This window comes from Sminthopsis crassicaudata, chromosome 1 (genome assembly GCF_048593235.1).
Source record: "Sminthopsis crassicaudata isolate SCR6 chromosome 1, ASM4859323v1, whole genome shotgun sequence".
In the NCBI taxonomy this organism is placed as follows: domain Eukaryota; kingdom Metazoa; phylum Chordata; class Mammalia; order Dasyuromorphia; family Dasyuridae; genus Sminthopsis; species Sminthopsis crassicaudata.
Genome location: NC_133617.1, coordinates 280,325,919 through 280,343,608, shown reverse-complemented (window position 1 = coordinate 280,343,608; position 17,690 = coordinate 280,325,919). Strand labels below are relative to the sequence as shown.

Genomic DNA, 17,690 nt, shown 5'->3' with positions numbered 1-17,690 from the left:
CTAAGCCTGTGTAAGAAGTCTGTCTTGTTTATTAATGCATCCTAAGTGATTCTTCTTGTGTTTGTTTTGATTTTTATGATTTATACTTTAGGTTGTTAATATTTGTATTTGAATCTTGAATTCTAAGTGTGTGGTACGGAAATGGTGAGGGGTCACCATTTAATAAAAAAAAGCTGGAGAGAGCTCTAGAGAAAAGCAAAGTTTATTGTACATTCTCGCGAGAAGGGCGTCCCACCCTTTGAGTAGACTATGGAAGAGAGGAAGCGCCTCCTGTGGGCAGGACAGCACCTTTAATCCCTAACGCAAAACGCCCCCTCCCACCACTGACCCTCATCCTCATTGGCTGAGAGTCTTACATTCTAAACGCGAGATCTACCCATGAAATTGAACTTGACCAATAAGTACGTAGTTGCCCATATTTGGATGAAATAGGGAGATATCATAGGAGGGGAAGGCAATGCCCTTTGCTCGAACTTCAGAGTCCTTCAGGCCTACTCGAACTCTGAAGTAGATGAAGCCTTACTGATTTTCACAACTGTCTTGAAAGATCTCACCTCATCTCATTCATAAGCCTATTCAATCTATTGAGTAACAAAAACAAACTGATTATTTTCTCTATATAAAAGTTTCATTGAACATTCTTTTTTCTTCAAGTTCTGTCATTATATCCTTCTTGATATGAACTAATTTTCTTAAATTCCAGTCAAATTGGTTCTGATTTCATGAAAGATAGAAAGTAGTCATGTTGCAAATTTGAATGGTGACTTTGATAAAGTAAAAAAAAAAATTTTTTTTGATGTAGACAGTCTTGCAGCTAAAGCAAAACAGAAATGCCTTCAGGCTTTCTAAGTCAAGTCATTCTTATCTCTCCATTCTTCCCCCTCCCCCCATTTCCTCAATAAAGGATAACACCCAATGAATTTGAAGCTTTCTTCCAGATCATTATTATCTCTGGGCTACTTACTGTGTAGCTAGTCTACTTATTATTTTTTCTCCCATCTTCATTTCTGGTCACTGCATCTTTATGTCTCAGTTATTATTTTGATTTTTCCAAAATGGTTATGTTTCATGAATTAAACTAATATGTCATTGTTGAGAAAATAATTTTGTTAAGACCTTTATAATGAGTAATCCAATTTAGTCATTTTGCCCTCAGTTCCTGGTCTCATTTAGTTGCAAATTGTTGTGCATTAAAGGAGATATATTATAAAAGAGAAAGCTATAAAATCTCTGGCTTTATATAAAATAGACAAATGCCTGAAGAATACATTGCAAGAAAGGTAGAAATAATCCTAACACAAAGAGTCCAATTCAGCCACATCCTATTCAATTCAATAAGCATCTTTTTGATACAAGCCTATAATTTTAATAACATAATGAACATCCAGTAAAAAAAAAAAAAAATTACACGATCCATACAGATTGGCAACTGCTTTGAGCATTTTATAGTCTTAGATAGTTGTCTAAGGCTTTGAGAAAGTAACTTGCTAACAATTGTCATAATTGGCAACTTGACAAGATCATTTATTAAAAACTTGCTATGCTCCAAAATCCTGTACTAAGGATTAAAGTTAAAAAGACAAAAATGAAACTATCCCTGACTTCAAGAAGCTTACATTCTTATAGTAGAGACAACAGTATTTAGAAATATATGCAAAATATACACAAAACTAATAAAATGTAGTATTCTGAGAGAAGATATTAGTAAATGACAGGGCCCTGAGGAAAACAATGTAGAAAATTATAATTGAATTGAGATTTGAGAGTAACCAAGGATTCTGACATTTTGAATGAAGGAGAGCATTCTTTTTTTTTTATGTGTTTATATAAATATGTATATATATATATATATATATATATACATATTATAGCTTTTTATTTGCAAGATATATGCATGGGTAATTTTATAACACTGACATTTGCCAAGCCTTCTGTTCCAATTTTTCCCCTCCTTACCCCCACCCCCTCCCCAGATGGCAGGTTACAATACATGTTACATATGTTAAAGTATAAATTAAATACAATATATGTGTACATGTCCAAATAATTATTTTGCTGTACAAAAAGAATCAGTCTTTGAAATAGTGTACAATTAGCCTGTAAAGGAAATAAAAAATGCAGGTGGACAAAAATAGGGGCATTGGGAATTCTATGTAGTGGTTCATAGTCATCTCCCAGAGTTCTCTCACTGGGCATAACTGGTTCAGTTCATTACTGCTCTATTGGAACTGGTTTGGTTCATCTCATTGTTGAAAATGGCCACGTCCATCAGAATTGATCATCATATAGTATTGTTGTTGAAGTATATAATGATGTCCTGGTCCTGCTCATTTCACTCAGCATCAGTTCATGTAAGTCTCTCCAGGCCTTTCTGAAATCATCCTGTTGGTCATTTCTTACAGAACAATAATATTCCATAATTTTCATATACCACAATTTATTCAGACATTCTCTAATTGAGGGGCATCCACTTGGTTTCCAATTTCTGGCCACTACAAAAAGGGCTGCCACAAACAATCTTGCACATACAGGTCCCTTTCCCTTCTTTAAAATCTCTTTGGGATATAAGCCCAGCAGTAATGCTGCTGGGTCAAAGGGTATGCACAGTTTGATAACTTTTTGAGCATAATACCAAATCATTCTCCAGAATGGCTGGATGTATTCACAATTCCACCAACAATGTATCAGTGTCCCTGTTTTCCCACATCCCCTCCAACATTCTGCATTAGAGAGAGAGCATTCTAAACTCAGTGGCTAGACAGTGCAAACATTTGGACAGGAGATGGGATGTCCTAATTGAGAAACAGCAAGTTAATATGGCTGGATCATAAAGTTTTAAGGAAGATAATGTATAAATAAAGATACTTGAAAGTTAAGAAACTAGATTGTGAAAAGCTTTGAATGATAGGCATAGGTGTTTGATTCTAGATAAAATAAAGAACTCTACAGGTTATTGAATAAGAGAATGACATTTAGACTGTGAGCTCCTGGAGGATAGGCACTATATTTGTCTTTGTTAGACTCCTCAGTACTTTAGTACAGTGCTAGACACACAGCAAGTGCTTAATAAGTGAGAGTTGAGAGACAGAGGCAAGGTGGTAGAGTAAAGGCAGGAACTTACCTAACCTCTCCCTCAAACTTCTCCAAATTCTTTTAAATAATGACTCTAAACAAATATCAGAGCATCAGAACACCCCCCCAGAAATAGAGCAGAACATTTTCCAGCTGAAGGAAACTTCAAAGCTCAGCAAAAAAGGTCTGTAAGGGCAGGAAATCCAGGATAGCCCTGAACCCAGGCCCAGCCTGAATCAGCTACAGTCCTTGTGACTTTCAGATCTCTCAGTCTAGAGACAACAAAGAGGACTTGGGAGGTCAGCAGAAACAGTCTGTGGAATTGCAATGGGAATAAATAATAATTTATTTTATATGTGAATATAATCATGAATATGAGAAATCTATTTTACCCTGCAAGAAAATAGGAGGGGATGCAATATGGGAAGTAGGGGAGGGTGATAAAAGAGAGGGTATAATGGGGGAGGGAATGGTCAGTAGCAAAACACTTTTTCAAAGAGGCAGGGTGAAAGGAGAGAGAGAATAAATGGGGGGGGAATACAATTAGCAGTAGTAATTGTAAAAACAATTTTCAAAACAAGTTTCTCTAATGGAATATTATTTTTCTCCTGGAAATTATGAGCAAAATGCTTTCAGAGAAAAAAAATTCAAATAATGAAATACAAAGTACATTCAGAGGAAAGCACTAACAATTGAAAGAAATAAGAAAGACCATGATAGACCCTGGAAGGGGCTAGTTTGTTTGAAAGGAACAGAATAGGCAATTTGGAGTAGGTAGGTAGCATTGTATATTAAGGAGATATAATTGAGAAACTCTTTGTATTAGAGGAGATAAACATGGTTAAAAGTGTTTCAGTGAAGACCAGCAGAAAGTAAGATAGAACTCATATTGTCACATGAACAGATATCCACTTGTACCAAAGGGGGAAATAGATGACAGATCAGGAAACAGATTACAATTCTGACACAAAGGCATAATGTAGTCACAGGACTGTCAATTGTCTTCACATCAGCTAGAGCTCAAAAAAATATATATTTCATTGACTTCCCTTAATGATAAATTCTTCGAGTGGAGCATTCATGAAAGGAAGTTACCATTCAAACCTGAATCTGAAGTAGAGAAGAAGAAAACCTTGCATAATGTGACATACAGTCTAGATTTTAAAAGAGAAAATTTCAAAAATGTCAAAGAATGGTTGGTTAGGTTACCATGGCCTAAACCTCCATTTAAACCTTGAGAATAAGATACTAATCCTAACTGTTAAGTAAGTCCCTTTGAGAAGATCAAGTGAGGCTTTAAAAATCTACTCAGACACTCAGAAATTCACTTCTTGCCTGAAACATTTCTTTCTATGAAATTTTAGTTTACATGATAATCCCCCTTGGAGGCTTTCTGAGATGAACATACTTTTCAGGAAGACTTGTACAATTCTTCAACCATTATGAGCTGAATAAGGTATAATGAACTTTCATAGTGTTTCCGACCAGAACTGAAAACATAGGTCTGCTCTAGATGACCTGAATCTATAGCAAAAGTCCTACTAGTCTAGTTCTGTAGAAGGGACTTCCTCAATAGCTTCCCTTTTCCTATCCTCCTAGCTAACCATTACTAACTGGGGGACTTTGAAGAAGTCAGCCTTTGTGTGCTTAATTTTCCTTGTGTGGTGATTAGAAAATATTGCACTGGATAATATCTGGTGAATCAGCTTTGAACTCCATGATCTTACAAATCCTGAAAAATATTGGTATTAATTACTCCAGGGAGAAGAAAGATTCTGTCATTCTCCAAGATAATCATTAATTTTATTTCATGTTCATATATAATAGAAATCTTCTCTTTCTTTTAAATCCTAGAAAATAAATTATTTTTTGGATCACTCCAATCTCATAGAATGGATAATCTACACAACTAGCATCGTTTTTGTGTCACCCTTATTTATCAGCATAGCAGCTAACCTCCAGTGGCAGTGTGGAGCAATTTCCGTTTTCTGTTTCTGGATGAATTTTTTATTGTATTTGCAGAGGTAAAGCGGATGTATTTGGTTTCAACCTTCTCTTAAAACACCCCAATAAAAATACAATTGAATTTTGAATTTAGTGACATTTAATTTTCATATAATATTAAAGGCATCAAACTTTACATATGCTATTTATAAATATCTACCATCAGATATACTATTATATATCTGATACATGTATATTTGTGTGTATATAATTGTGTACACACACTCACTTTTGATAAATAATAATATGCTTCTCCAAGGTAACTCCTGTATTCATTTTAGGAGTACAAGCTAATTCCCTTTAACAATTCTTTGAGAACTTTTGGAAATAAAATATATCAATCTATTTTCTTTATAGTACAATAATAGTACTCATTTTTTCAGTTCAGGAATCAAACTAAATCAATATTTAACAGGAAGATAGGTAAGTCTATCCATGTTTTGCTAAAATTAATGGGCTTGTCATTTTTATTCCATCATGATCATATACAACAATTTGTTCAGTAATTCCCCAAATGATAGGCATCCTCCTCCTTCCCAATTTCCAGTTCATTACTACAACAAAGAGAGTAGCTATAGATATTTTTGGATATACATTTTTTTTTCCTTTTTTCCTAATTATTTTGGAAAATAGAACACATAATGGTATTGCTTGGTCTGGAAGCATAATGCTCCAAAATGGTTGAATCACCTCACAGTTCCATTAATAGTGAATTTTTTTTTTACACCCCTTCCAACATTTGTTGCTTTTCTCTTCAATCATTTTAGCTGATCTGATAGTATCAAATGATATCTTAAAGTTGTTTTAATTTGTATTTCTTTAATCAATAACTATTTAGAGCATTTTTTATATGACTATCTGTAGTTTTGATCTCTTCATCTAACAACTGCCAATTCATATTCCTTGGCCACTTATCAAAATGTTAAATGACCATTCTTGCAGAATTTATAGTTCTTTATATATTTGACATATGAGCTTGTTATCTGAGAAACTGAAAATAAAAATCCCTCTCCCCCAATTTTCTGCTTCTATTCTGATTTTGGCTACATTTGTTTTACCAAATCTCTTTAATTTAATGTAATTTAAATTGCCCATTTTATATCTCACTCTGTTGTCTATCTCTTGTTTATTCTCCTATCCATAAGTCTGCTATATAATTTGATGAATTTTCTTTAAAAATTTTTGTAATCTCTCTCCATATATAAATCACGTCTATTTTGACTTTAATTTGGCAAATGATGAGAGATATTGTTCCATGTCCAATTTCTGAAATACTATTTTCTAGTTTTCTCAACTATATAAATTTTACCAAATAATGAAATCTTATCTCAAAATCTTAAATCTTTATTAATTCAATGTTTTTTACACTCAGTTTTATTACTCCTACCTTTAATATTTAGGAATTCAAATTTACTTTTTAATTGGGAGTTTTTAGTTTGTTCCTTTTCTAATTTTTAAAAATCACATACCCAACTCATTGGTCTGTTATTTCTTTATTTTATTGGTGTAACCATTTAGAAATATAAATTTCCTTCTGAGTACTGCTTTTGTTAAATCTGATAGCTATTAAAATGTCATTCTGCATTTTCGTTAATGAAATTTATTTTATCTATGATTTATCCTTTAACACATAAATTTTTAAAGATTAGGTTGCTTGATCTTCAATTAGTGTTTAACTTATGTTTCTGTGGTTCCCTTTTAAATATACATTTATTGCATTATAAACTGAAAAGGATACTTTAATATTTCTGTTTTTCTGATTTCAAGTATAAAATTGTTATGTCTTGATATACATCTAGTAAAGATATCATGAACTGATTGAGAAAAAGTGTATTCTTTTATATTTTTATTCATTTCTCTTTAGATTCTTACCTAACCTAAACTTACCTAACTTACCCAGTTTATCTAAAATTCTATTCACTTTTTTCACTTCTTTTTTATTTATTTTTATTAGATTTATCTAGTTCTTAAAGTGGAAGATTTAAGTCCCCCACTATCATAATACTACTATTTCCACCTGTAGTTCATTTAACTTTTAAATTTGGTAATCTAGTAATGCCTTCATTTTAAATGCACTTGATCCTTCTGACCTCTGATGCCCAGCTTGAGGTTTAACAAGTTGCAAAAATGAACTGATTCTGGATAAAAAAGAAATCAATTAAAGAGCACAAGTGTAGTGCATATTGTATACCAGGTACTGTGCAGAGATCAAAGTAACCAACAGAGCAAAATATATCATTAAGAATACAATATTTAAAACTTTTTGTTTCTTCTTATGCTTTTTCCTAGATTTGAACATTATGGGATCTATGTTGTAATGTTGTTAGAGATTACTAAAACCTTGCTGAAGACTACTTTTGTATTTTTCTTCCTAATTTTGGCTTTTGGTCTTGGCTTCCATGTTCTTCTGGGTTTCCAAGTAAGATCTCCATCATGATTGCTAACATTCTAAATAATGAAAATAAGTGTGTATCTGCCTATTCATGCATCATCTACTCATCTTTGATATTCATTTTAGCTCCTTTTTATCAATGAATTATCACTTATTATGTGTGAATTGAAGAAATTTAATCAAAATTTCTGATTATCCAAATAAGAGCTCACCATTTATGTTTTTGGGTTTTGTTTGTGTTCCTTTGTTGTATTTTTGTTGCTGTGATGCCATCATTTCTTTTATATGTATCCTTTCTTCATAATTTGCTTTGTGGGAAGGTTGAATTTGTATATTATTTGTAAACTTTTTTTATTACCTTCTTTTTATCTCTAGAGTGCATTCAAGACCCCAGTGCTCTCTATAATGCAGACCTTTAGCATGATGCTGGGAGACATTAATTACCATGAGTCATTCCTTGAGCCACTTCTTGAAGATCGTTTGCCATATCCCCTTCTATCATTTTTATTCCTTGTTATCTTCACCCTATACATTCCAATTGTTCTGATGAATTTACTTGTAAGTAATATTTACTCATTCAATATGTATTCACAAAGTTATTTTGCTATTGAAGATTTGTGATCAATATGGTTGAATTCATTGTTTTTTATGATCTTGTTCCTTTCTCTATGATTCTCTAATAGTCCTATGGTTGTGAATCTCCCTCCCCCCAATATTTCACTATATATTTTAACCCCTGACCTCTGACTTTAAAACACAGAGTGAAAAGTTGTTTTAGTGAGAAATATCTACATAGGATTTTGTAGTATTTATTAGTATTTCAATCAAAATCATGACTAAGCAATGCCTTTGTTCTGTTATCTTTTCTTAGTTAAGAATAATATTCTATTGGATATCAAAATGAAAATATTTTGTGAATATTTATCCAATATGCTACTTTTATTTTTGTTTCTTGCCTCAGAAGCAGCTAGGTGGGGCAATAGATATGTAATTCTTGGATTCTGAAAGATGTGTTCAAATTCAAGTTCAGGTACTTAATAGCTATGAGACACTGAGCATGTCATTTAATCCATGTCTATATGAATTTCTTCAATAATCCCAGGATTATTATGATTATCAAATGAGATAATATTTATAAAGTGCATTGCCTAGAATACAGTAAGTATAGTAAATAATTGTTTTCTTCCCTCCTTAAATTTGTTGGATTCTGGTCTGAATAGACAAACTTCTTAGTATTAAATTTGAATTTTGAAGAATTAAGTTAGCAACTTTTTCTTGCTCCATTCTTTCTGAAGATATGAGCTTTAAATGGTTTATCCCAGTGCCTAACCCATCTCCCTAAGACTGCTTCTTTTTATTGATTCACCCATGACAATGATTCTTTGCAGTATCAATTTAATGATTTTATCCTCTACACATTTTCTCATTTCAATGCTGTCTAACTTTTATTGTTAACTCTGAGAATAGTAATTCTGAAGCCATTTTGGAATTGAAATATCCCTTCACTTTGATTTTACAAAATATCATGGTCTCCTCATGATGTTATGTGGCATTCATTTATTTTTGAAATGAAGTACTATTGTGATGGTCCATTGCAATGTAAAAATGATGCTGGCATCTTGAAGATGCCAATTTAGTGTAGATTTTGCCTAACAGTGGACATGTGTGCCCCAAATAATAGACTGTGTCTATAATCAGAGGATCAGACAATGTATATTTAGTATATTCTAAATGTTGTTTGCTGCTAATAGTCTTAATAAAACAGAATCTATAATTTTATATATTTTAGCTCAGAAAGAGAGATGTGCATTTTTAACTAAACCTCTAGAATGTTAATAGTAATGACATATTGTTAACCAATTAACCTTATACATTTAATAATAATTTGGTAATACATTACAGATTGGTTTGGCAGTTGGTGACATTGCTGAGGTACAGAAGAATGCCTCTTTGAAAAGGATTGCCATGCAGGTAAACAGATGTGTATAAAAGTATGGGGACTAATCCTAGAATTATTATTTAGGTATGTGAACTAACTGATTTACTGGAAAGTTATTACTGAGCAGTTATTTAACAAATATTTTCTAAATAATTAACTTGGTTATCCCTAAGAACTTTTCTACCACATCTTGACTACTTTTCATATTGTCTGGTTTGTTTGACAAAATAAAACTAGGAGGAATGTTTTCATTGGTGAGATCCCCTACCATTTTTCTCTTTTTAATATATGGTCACCCTGCCAATGATTGAATCCAGGAGTCTATGTTCCACTGAGTAGGTGGATCCTTTTTCTACTTGGCTGTTTATTATATTTATTGTGGAGCAGGAAAACAAAACAAAACAAAACAAACTAGTGGATTGTAGGGGCTTTAGACTGTATTGTGAATATGAATTTTATCTCTTTGTCCTGAGGTTGTGAACTTGTTAACAAGTTATCTCAGTAAAGAGAACAGAGGAAAGTGTGAGGGGGAGACGAGAAAGACAGAGATAAGAGTCAGAATTTTGTAATTCTGTTAGCCTAGCTGATTTAGAGATAAGAACATTCTCCAAGCAATGAATTAAAAAATATAACTGGATATGGTTTTGCATAAGACTCTAATGTTTTTCAAATTTACCTTTCTTATGTTATAAAAACTGGTGGCTTTAACAAAAAAGTTTAATTCAATGAAAGCATTTCTCCTATGAGCTGAAATAATATGGTCTAGATATCTTGCTTTGTGATTATCTAAATTTACATAGATGGAATTTAGAAAGCCTAGTGGGCAATTAGTTTAGTATGTCAAATATTCAATTCTTTTCAACAAGCAGCTATCTCGCACTTACTATGTGTCATGTGCTAGGATCTGCAAACACAAAAAATATAGCCCCTTCTCCTAAGAAGACATCCTTCCTTTGGAAGCTATTAGATTTCCATCAATCCAAGAGTTCTTTGCCAGTCACCTAAAATGCTGCAGTTCTAATTTGTGAATTCAAGAAGGATCTTTATTCTTTAGATTCTGGTGTGCTAGAAGAAGGGTTGATTTTCTTTTTTGAATTATTAGGAGTCTGATTTTTAGTTTTGCCCACTCAGTGGGCTATAACATTCTCACAAAGAGGTAGGTTGGGTTTTCAGAGTTCTAGGAAGTAGAATGAATTTTTCCTTCAAAAATGAATTTTAAGTCTGTCAGAAAATTGGATAATTATCATTTGTAAATACAGAGTTCCACACCATAAATAATAGAGGGGATGCTTGTGGTCTGACAAGTTCTAAGAGCAACTGGCTAGTAACTGCTGAGGATCTAATTCTGACCAACAGAATAGATCCCTTTATGTGAGAGGATGATAATGATAAAAGAAGACTCAGAGGTAGTTGTGTTCTCTGATCTATCTCCTCTTCTCTCTTGCCTCTAACATTGCATTCCCAATTCGCAAGCAACATCTGCATCAATAAAGGCTGTTTTGCAACTTCTTCAAGTATGTTATGATTCAATACTGTGGGGGCTTTTGGAGAGTCATCCTGCTCCTTATCTGTGGTCCTTAACATACAGGCTACATAGCATATTTCACAGAGACCAATGCCTCATTACCCCTAACAGAGATCATTTAACTTTCCTGACTCTAATCATGCAGAATTTTATTTCCTGTTGTTCATTAATTTATTCAAAAGATAGCTTCCAAAATCTGCTGTGGATATATAACAATATATTACATATTCTGAGGAGATAAAGGGATAAATGACTTGGTCCTTGCAGGATCCTGAATTGTTTAAAAACTAACTTAATGATGCTGAGTATAGAGAGTCATCAGGCTGTCTAAGGAGGGATGAGCTGATCCAAATTGGGAAAATGGAATAGTTTATAATTTCTGTGCTGATCAGTATTGGGACTGGGGTTGTGAGCAGCCTCTCCACTTCCACTTGAAAGAGATAGATTTAATGTAACAAAAACATATGTGACAAAACCATAAACATGTTTACAATGAAATATATGTAGATGCTTACACATATACATATATACAAATATGTATATATATATATATATATATATATATATATATATATGTAGATACTTTGTATGCATGTGTTTCTCTCCTATAGATACATATTAATATATGCATATACATAAAACAGATATACACATATACATATCTATATAATCTGTCTATATCTACATATCTATATATCGATATATATATATGTGTGTATATATATGTATATATATTAAATTGCAAAAATTTATTTGAGGGAAAAGTTAAACAATAAAAAATTTACTAAATACCTTCTTTCATCAACTGTGAAGTACATGTGTCTCACATTATAGTAGACGCCATTAGAGAGAGAAAAAAATTATACTCTAAGAATCTTTAGTTATCTTGAAATTTATTGGAGAGAAAAGACTAACACAGAGAACAAGTGAATGAACAATATATAAAAAATGACAAATTTGGTAGATACTCTACTAAACTAAGAGAAGGTTTTCTAGATGAAATGAGACTTGGACTAGACATTGAAGGTTGAATAAAATGTAAAGGATAGAAAGAAAGAAATATAGGTAGGGGTAATAAAATGAGCAAAAGCAGAAAAGTAGAAGTTAATTTTATGTTTATTGAATAGTAAGACTATTTGGCTGAAGTAAAAAAGTTTATATTCACAAATATTTAGTTGATTCTAGATTATGAGAGGCCTTGTATTCCAAGGTTAAAATTTCACTTGCTATACAGTATTGCGAGAATATATAAAACTGAGTCTTTAAGCTGATGAGATTTCAGATGATTAGATTTTTTTTTTGGGGGGGGGAGAGTGATGGGGAAAGTAAAGCAACAGATGGAGAATCAGCATGATTTTTATCTTTTTCTTCTCTTTCTCCAGCTCCAGTCCTGCCTTCTGCAGATAGCCTTTCTCTGTGTGATTACCTTGCACTTACACTATGTCTAGTAGATACATTATTTTTAGCATATTATCTCTTTCATTAACACTTGACATATTTGATGGCAGAGACTTTGTTTCATTCTTGTTGTTTCGAAGCCTCATGGCACATAATATTTAACAATAATTTGTTGACTGACTGAACAAAGATAGTAGTGGAATTGGAATAGACATTAAATTTATGTGACATTGCAAAGGGATAATTGCTAGAAAACAGCTATTATTTGGATTGATTTGAGATGTTATATAGTAAAGAGTACTAGACTTAGAGTTAAGAGGCCTAGGCACAAATATTTTTCTCTAGTAATGGTAAATTATCATGTATGACCCTGGGCAAATAAGTTCTCTGGAAATCAGTTTTCTCATCATTAAATGGGAATATCCCCCCCCCTCAGACTTATTGTGATGAAGATGCTTTCTGAATTTTGTTCTGTATAACAAATAGATTTGACTTATTAATAAATAGAGAATAAAAGACAGCAAGCAACTCAGAATCAGGAAGATTCTAAGTTCAAATCCTGCCTGAAACATTTACTGGCAGTATGACCCCAAGGAAATCATCTAACTTCTCTCAGGCTCAGTTTCCTCCTCTATAAAATGGGAATAATTACAGTACCCTGGGCAGTTATGAGGTTCAATGAGGAGAATATTAGACCTAGAGTCAAAAGGGTATAATTTCAAATCTGGTCCCAGGCACTTTTAGCTATGGGATCCTGGACAAATGACTTAACTCTATTTGCCTCCATTTTCTCATTTGTAAAATTATTTGGAGAAGGAAATGTAAAACCACTTCAGTATCTTTGCCAAGAAAACTCCAAATAGGTTCACAGAGGATTGGACATGACTGAAATAACTCTACAAAAATGATAGCAACTACCTATTGTGAGGATCAGATGAAACAATTATGTGCAATAGTCTGCTGTAAGAAACAAAATGTCTTACTAAGAACTCCATTGATTCAGAAGAATTCAAGAAAAAAAAAAGTTTTAGGTTTTTATTTTTTTGGACATTCTTGTAAGAGCTGGTATCTCTTGTAGGCATGCTCTTGAAGTGCAAAAGCACATCAAAATGAAGTCCCTTCCCTGATTCCCCATTGCCCAGGTAACAGAGGTTATAACCTAGCTGGAGCTCCCAATTCCCCTGTGAGTTCACCCCTAATTACATCATTTCATCTTCACCTCTAACAACAATTTCCATTCAAGTGAATGTGTATCCTTAATTACATCTTCCCTTCCACTTCTAAGTCCCCACCCCTGATTATTTCTTCTAATGTCTTTCTTATTCTAATTTATGGCTTCCCTTCATATGTTTTATTTCCTAGTTCCTTTCAGCCTAAACTTCAGATTCCATTCTTAGGTTTCAATTTCATTTTTTTTTTTAAATTTGTGTCTGATTTAAGTTTCATTTCTCCAATTTAAGTTTCTTAACTGTGGAAGACTCATTTAATTCTCACATTTGTGAACCATAAAGTATAAATATTACTGAATGTTATTAGAAATTCCTAGATGAAAAAATTCAAGTTTTTTTTTTTGTTTTTTGTTTTTTTATAATGTGCTGGCACAATCTTACCTGATTGATTAAGTGACTTGTTCAGGTTCATGAAGTCAGTATATATCAAAGGGGCTTAATTCAGGCCTTCTTCACTGCCAAACTACCTCTCATTATTTAATTAAAAAAGAAAAAGGAGTAGTCAAGGATAGATCCAATATTGTGTTCTTGGGTGAATGATGTCATAATTGAGAAACTTATTAAGATGGTTTGGTGGGAAGATGGTCATTTGTCCTGTTGAATTTTATTGATGATGGAACATATAAGCGAGCAAATCCTGTGGATTATTGTGGAGAGTGCACTGGAGAGCATGTGAAGGCACAAAACCAGATAGAATGGAATAGCATAGTTTAAATACTTACAATATACAAAGTACTCTGTTAAGTGGTGAAGCTATATCAAAACAGTTGCTATTCTTAGGGAGTTCATATTCTATTTGAAAGGTAACTCATAATTGAGGGTTCTTGTGTTCTTTTAATTCATGGCAAATGGAAAAGCCAGATAGTAAATAAGCTGGACAGATGGCAAGATCCCACTGACCTTGATGTCATATTTAAAACACTGAAAATAAGTTAATTTTCCAAAGGAAGGTACATAGAAGAAAAAAAGACTGACTTTTCCCTCCTTTGTTTATTCTTCCTTATTTGTCCAACCTTTCACCATAAACTATATTTGTGGATGGGTACTATGGGATGAAGTAAATGATGGGTCTGGGGCTGATACCAAACATAATAGCAAGAGAAAAGGAAAGGTAAAAGAAAAAGAGGCAAATATGTTCTTAAGTGATTTTTTAGTAATAAGAAAATATTATGAATTCCAGTTTAGTTTTATTAAACTATGTAAGATTTTTAAAATAATTATGTTAATGAGTATATTTTTGCTGTGTCATTATTTGTAAGGTGAAACTTCATACCAGTTTAGAGAAAAAACTGCCATTTTGGTTCCTAAGTAAAGTGGACCAAGAATCCATCATTGTGTATCCTAATAGGAGGAAGAACTTTGGATTCATGGTAAATGTATATAATCATAATATATTTATACTGCTTGGCACTTACATAGTGTTATCTCTCAGGACGTCTTTTTTGGACTTTGAGACCAATCCAGTCTATGGGAAGGAAGTAATTATCTTTTTTATTTTTCTTGGTGAGCGGATGGTGCATTAACTCAGGTCATGGACAATGATAGGAAATTGATAAGGAGAGGTGATTAAATAAATCTAAAGGAGTCTTCCCAAACTTAGTTATCACTCTCTTCTATAAGACAGGACTAACATGTATTAATTTTCACAATATCCCTATAAAAATGAGCAATGTTGTTGAGTAGTTGAAGACATTAAAATTCACGGTCAAAGTGACTTTTTGAGCTAGCTCATTCGTTCAGATATAACTATTATAAATAGAAAGAACCTACTATGTTAGTATTTAAATTAATATCTTTTTTAAGATTGAATTTTCATATATTTATTCATCAACAATAACATGTACAGCATCATATGGGGGAAAGTGTTGTTTCTGAATAAATAGTGATCTGAAGCCATAAGACCTGAGTTCCAATGCCTGCTTTGTTGCTAAAAGCTTGTGATCTTAGTCAAAGATCACTTAGTCTCTTCCTTAATGCAAAAATGTAAAATGCTAGATATTATATATAACATCCTTATTAAAGTAAAAAATTCATTGGCAAGTAATGGTTTCAGAACAATGTATTTCCAATAATTAGCAGATTTGAAAACAAATTTAAAAAATAGCAACAAAAATAACAAGTACAGATAGGACCTTAATTAGTGAAGGTTTTGTTTAGTTTTCCCTTTTGTTATATCAGTCCGTAGACACATATATTTATCTTATTTAATGTAATAGTTTATAGAACACTCAAAGAAAATTGACCAGGCATACTTTGTTTATATATATCTAAGATGGTACTAATTTATATTACCTGAGATAAAAACAACAACAACAACAACAACACTTTAATCAAATGACGGTTTAACTGCCATGTTTTATCTCACAGAACATGTTCCAGTACTGGTTTTGTTGTCAATATACAAAACCAGAAACACACTATGCTGATAACACTTTAGAAGTTGAAGTTTTGAAGCAGAAATACAGGTATTACTTTTGCTTTTTCTGTATCAGATAATTTCATTGATAATTGTGCATTTGTGTCGGGGAGATTGTTGTTTCATTGAATGATATTAGTAGTGGTTAAGTGGGAAGTAAAAAGTGCTTTTCTGGGTATTTGGTATCAATGTTTGAATCTCATTTGTGCAAAAGTTTTCTGAATTTAAATATAAGAAATCAGTTTTGGAAATGCTCAGGAAAAATTGTTATCTATGTAGGCATTTTATTTAGGGGCATGATGATTTGATTTTCAAAAAAAAAAAAAAAAAAAAAAAAACATGTTTTCAAGGACTTGATTAACATTATGTATCCATTCATTGTAAAAGACCATATGGATAGAGGCAAAGTGCAATAAACCTGTCTTCTGAGAACACCCAAATGATAAAATTGCTGCTTGAGAAAGAATCATTCACAGAGAAAGCACCAAACTTTCCAGATTGCTCTATTGGACATAAACATTAAGGCAGAAATCATTCTATTTGAAAAGTTCACTTTTGGGACAGCTAAATGGTGCAGTGGATAGAGCACCAACCCTAAAATCAGAAGGACCTGAGTTCAAATGTGGACTCATTCACTTAATACTTCCTGGCTATGTGACCCTGGGCAAGTCTCTTAACCCCAGTTACCTCAGTAAAAATGAAAAAAAAAAAAAAAAAAAAAAAAAAAGAAGAAAAGAAAAGTTTGCTTTTGCTTAGTGTATCTTTCCTAATTTATAAGTAAAGCTCAGATGCCCAAGGTTATTATATATGTTACCTTTCTCTCAGATTCCTTGCCTTTTGAAATTAAACACCTTGGGAAGAATGACTTGAAAATGGGCTTTTGGCTAGATTGAGAGGAGAGATGGAGTCCCAACCCTTACTATAGCTGAGAGATTATGCTGAAAAAGAAAATGAATTAATAAATTGTATGTATTCCTTTAGGCTGAAGGATCTTGGTGTTCTCCTGAACAAACAACATGAACTCATCAAGCTCATCATTCAAAAGATGGAGATCATCTCTGAGGCTGAGGATGAAGATAGCAGTTTTTCATATCAACAAAGATTTAGAAACCAACAGTTAGAGAAAAATAGCAAGTGGCACACTGTGCTAAAAGCAATGAAAGTAAAAACAAATTGTGTTTAGCATCACACTATTATTTATTGTCTTAGGTTTGCTACTTTTGTTAACTAGATTCATTTGGGAGTTTTTTTCATTTTCTCATATCTGGTTTGCATTTGTGAAAGAGAGGAGGGAAGAGGAAGAAAGAGTTGTGATTTTAAAGGCATGAATAATTTAATCAGAGTAAAATATCCTTAAAATTTACATAAAATTAAACAACTCCCTTTAACCTCCCTGATATTTCATTCATTGAAAAAAGAATATATTTAAAAATATATCTTTGCTGATATCTTCAACTTAAAACATCTCTCTTATTATTTGAATAAAAAATAATTTTCTAGGCATTATAGAAAAAATACTCAAATTATAATATTATAGATAGATAAACAGACAGATATAAATACAAGGATATTATTTAGAGCTCAAATGTCAAAAAGCATAACTCTGGGATACTTATCTTATAATAAATTACTTCATAGATCATAATCATAAGAATTATATTGGTCCCTGAATTTTTTGCTATTTTTAAAATTACATTATGAACACTGTGTTTACT

At 32.3% G+C, this 17,690-nt stretch overlaps 1 protein-coding gene across 1 annotated transcript in view; it reads left to right on the top strand.

Moving 5' to 3' along the window:
* Positions 1–17,402, top strand: part of TRPA1 (transient receptor potential cation channel subfamily A member 1) — a 70,941-nt gene extending 53,539 nt beyond the window's left edge. The window contains exons 21-27 of the mRNA XM_074285486.1: positions 4,927–5,096; positions 7,366–7,495; positions 7,844–8,026; positions 9,371–9,439; positions 14,819–14,929; positions 15,927–16,024; positions 16,957–17,402. Of these exons, the coding sequence (XP_074141587.1) occupies positions 4,927–5,096; positions 7,366–7,495; positions 7,844–8,026; positions 9,371–9,439; positions 14,819–14,929; positions 15,927–16,024; positions 16,957–17,158 (963 nt within the window). The 3' untranslated portion in view covers positions 17,159–17,402. The remainder of the gene's footprint in view (positions 1–4,926; positions 5,097–7,365; positions 7,496–7,843; positions 8,027–9,370; positions 9,440–14,818; positions 14,930–15,926; positions 16,025–16,956) is intronic.
* Positions 17,403–17,690: the final 288 nt, after the last annotated feature.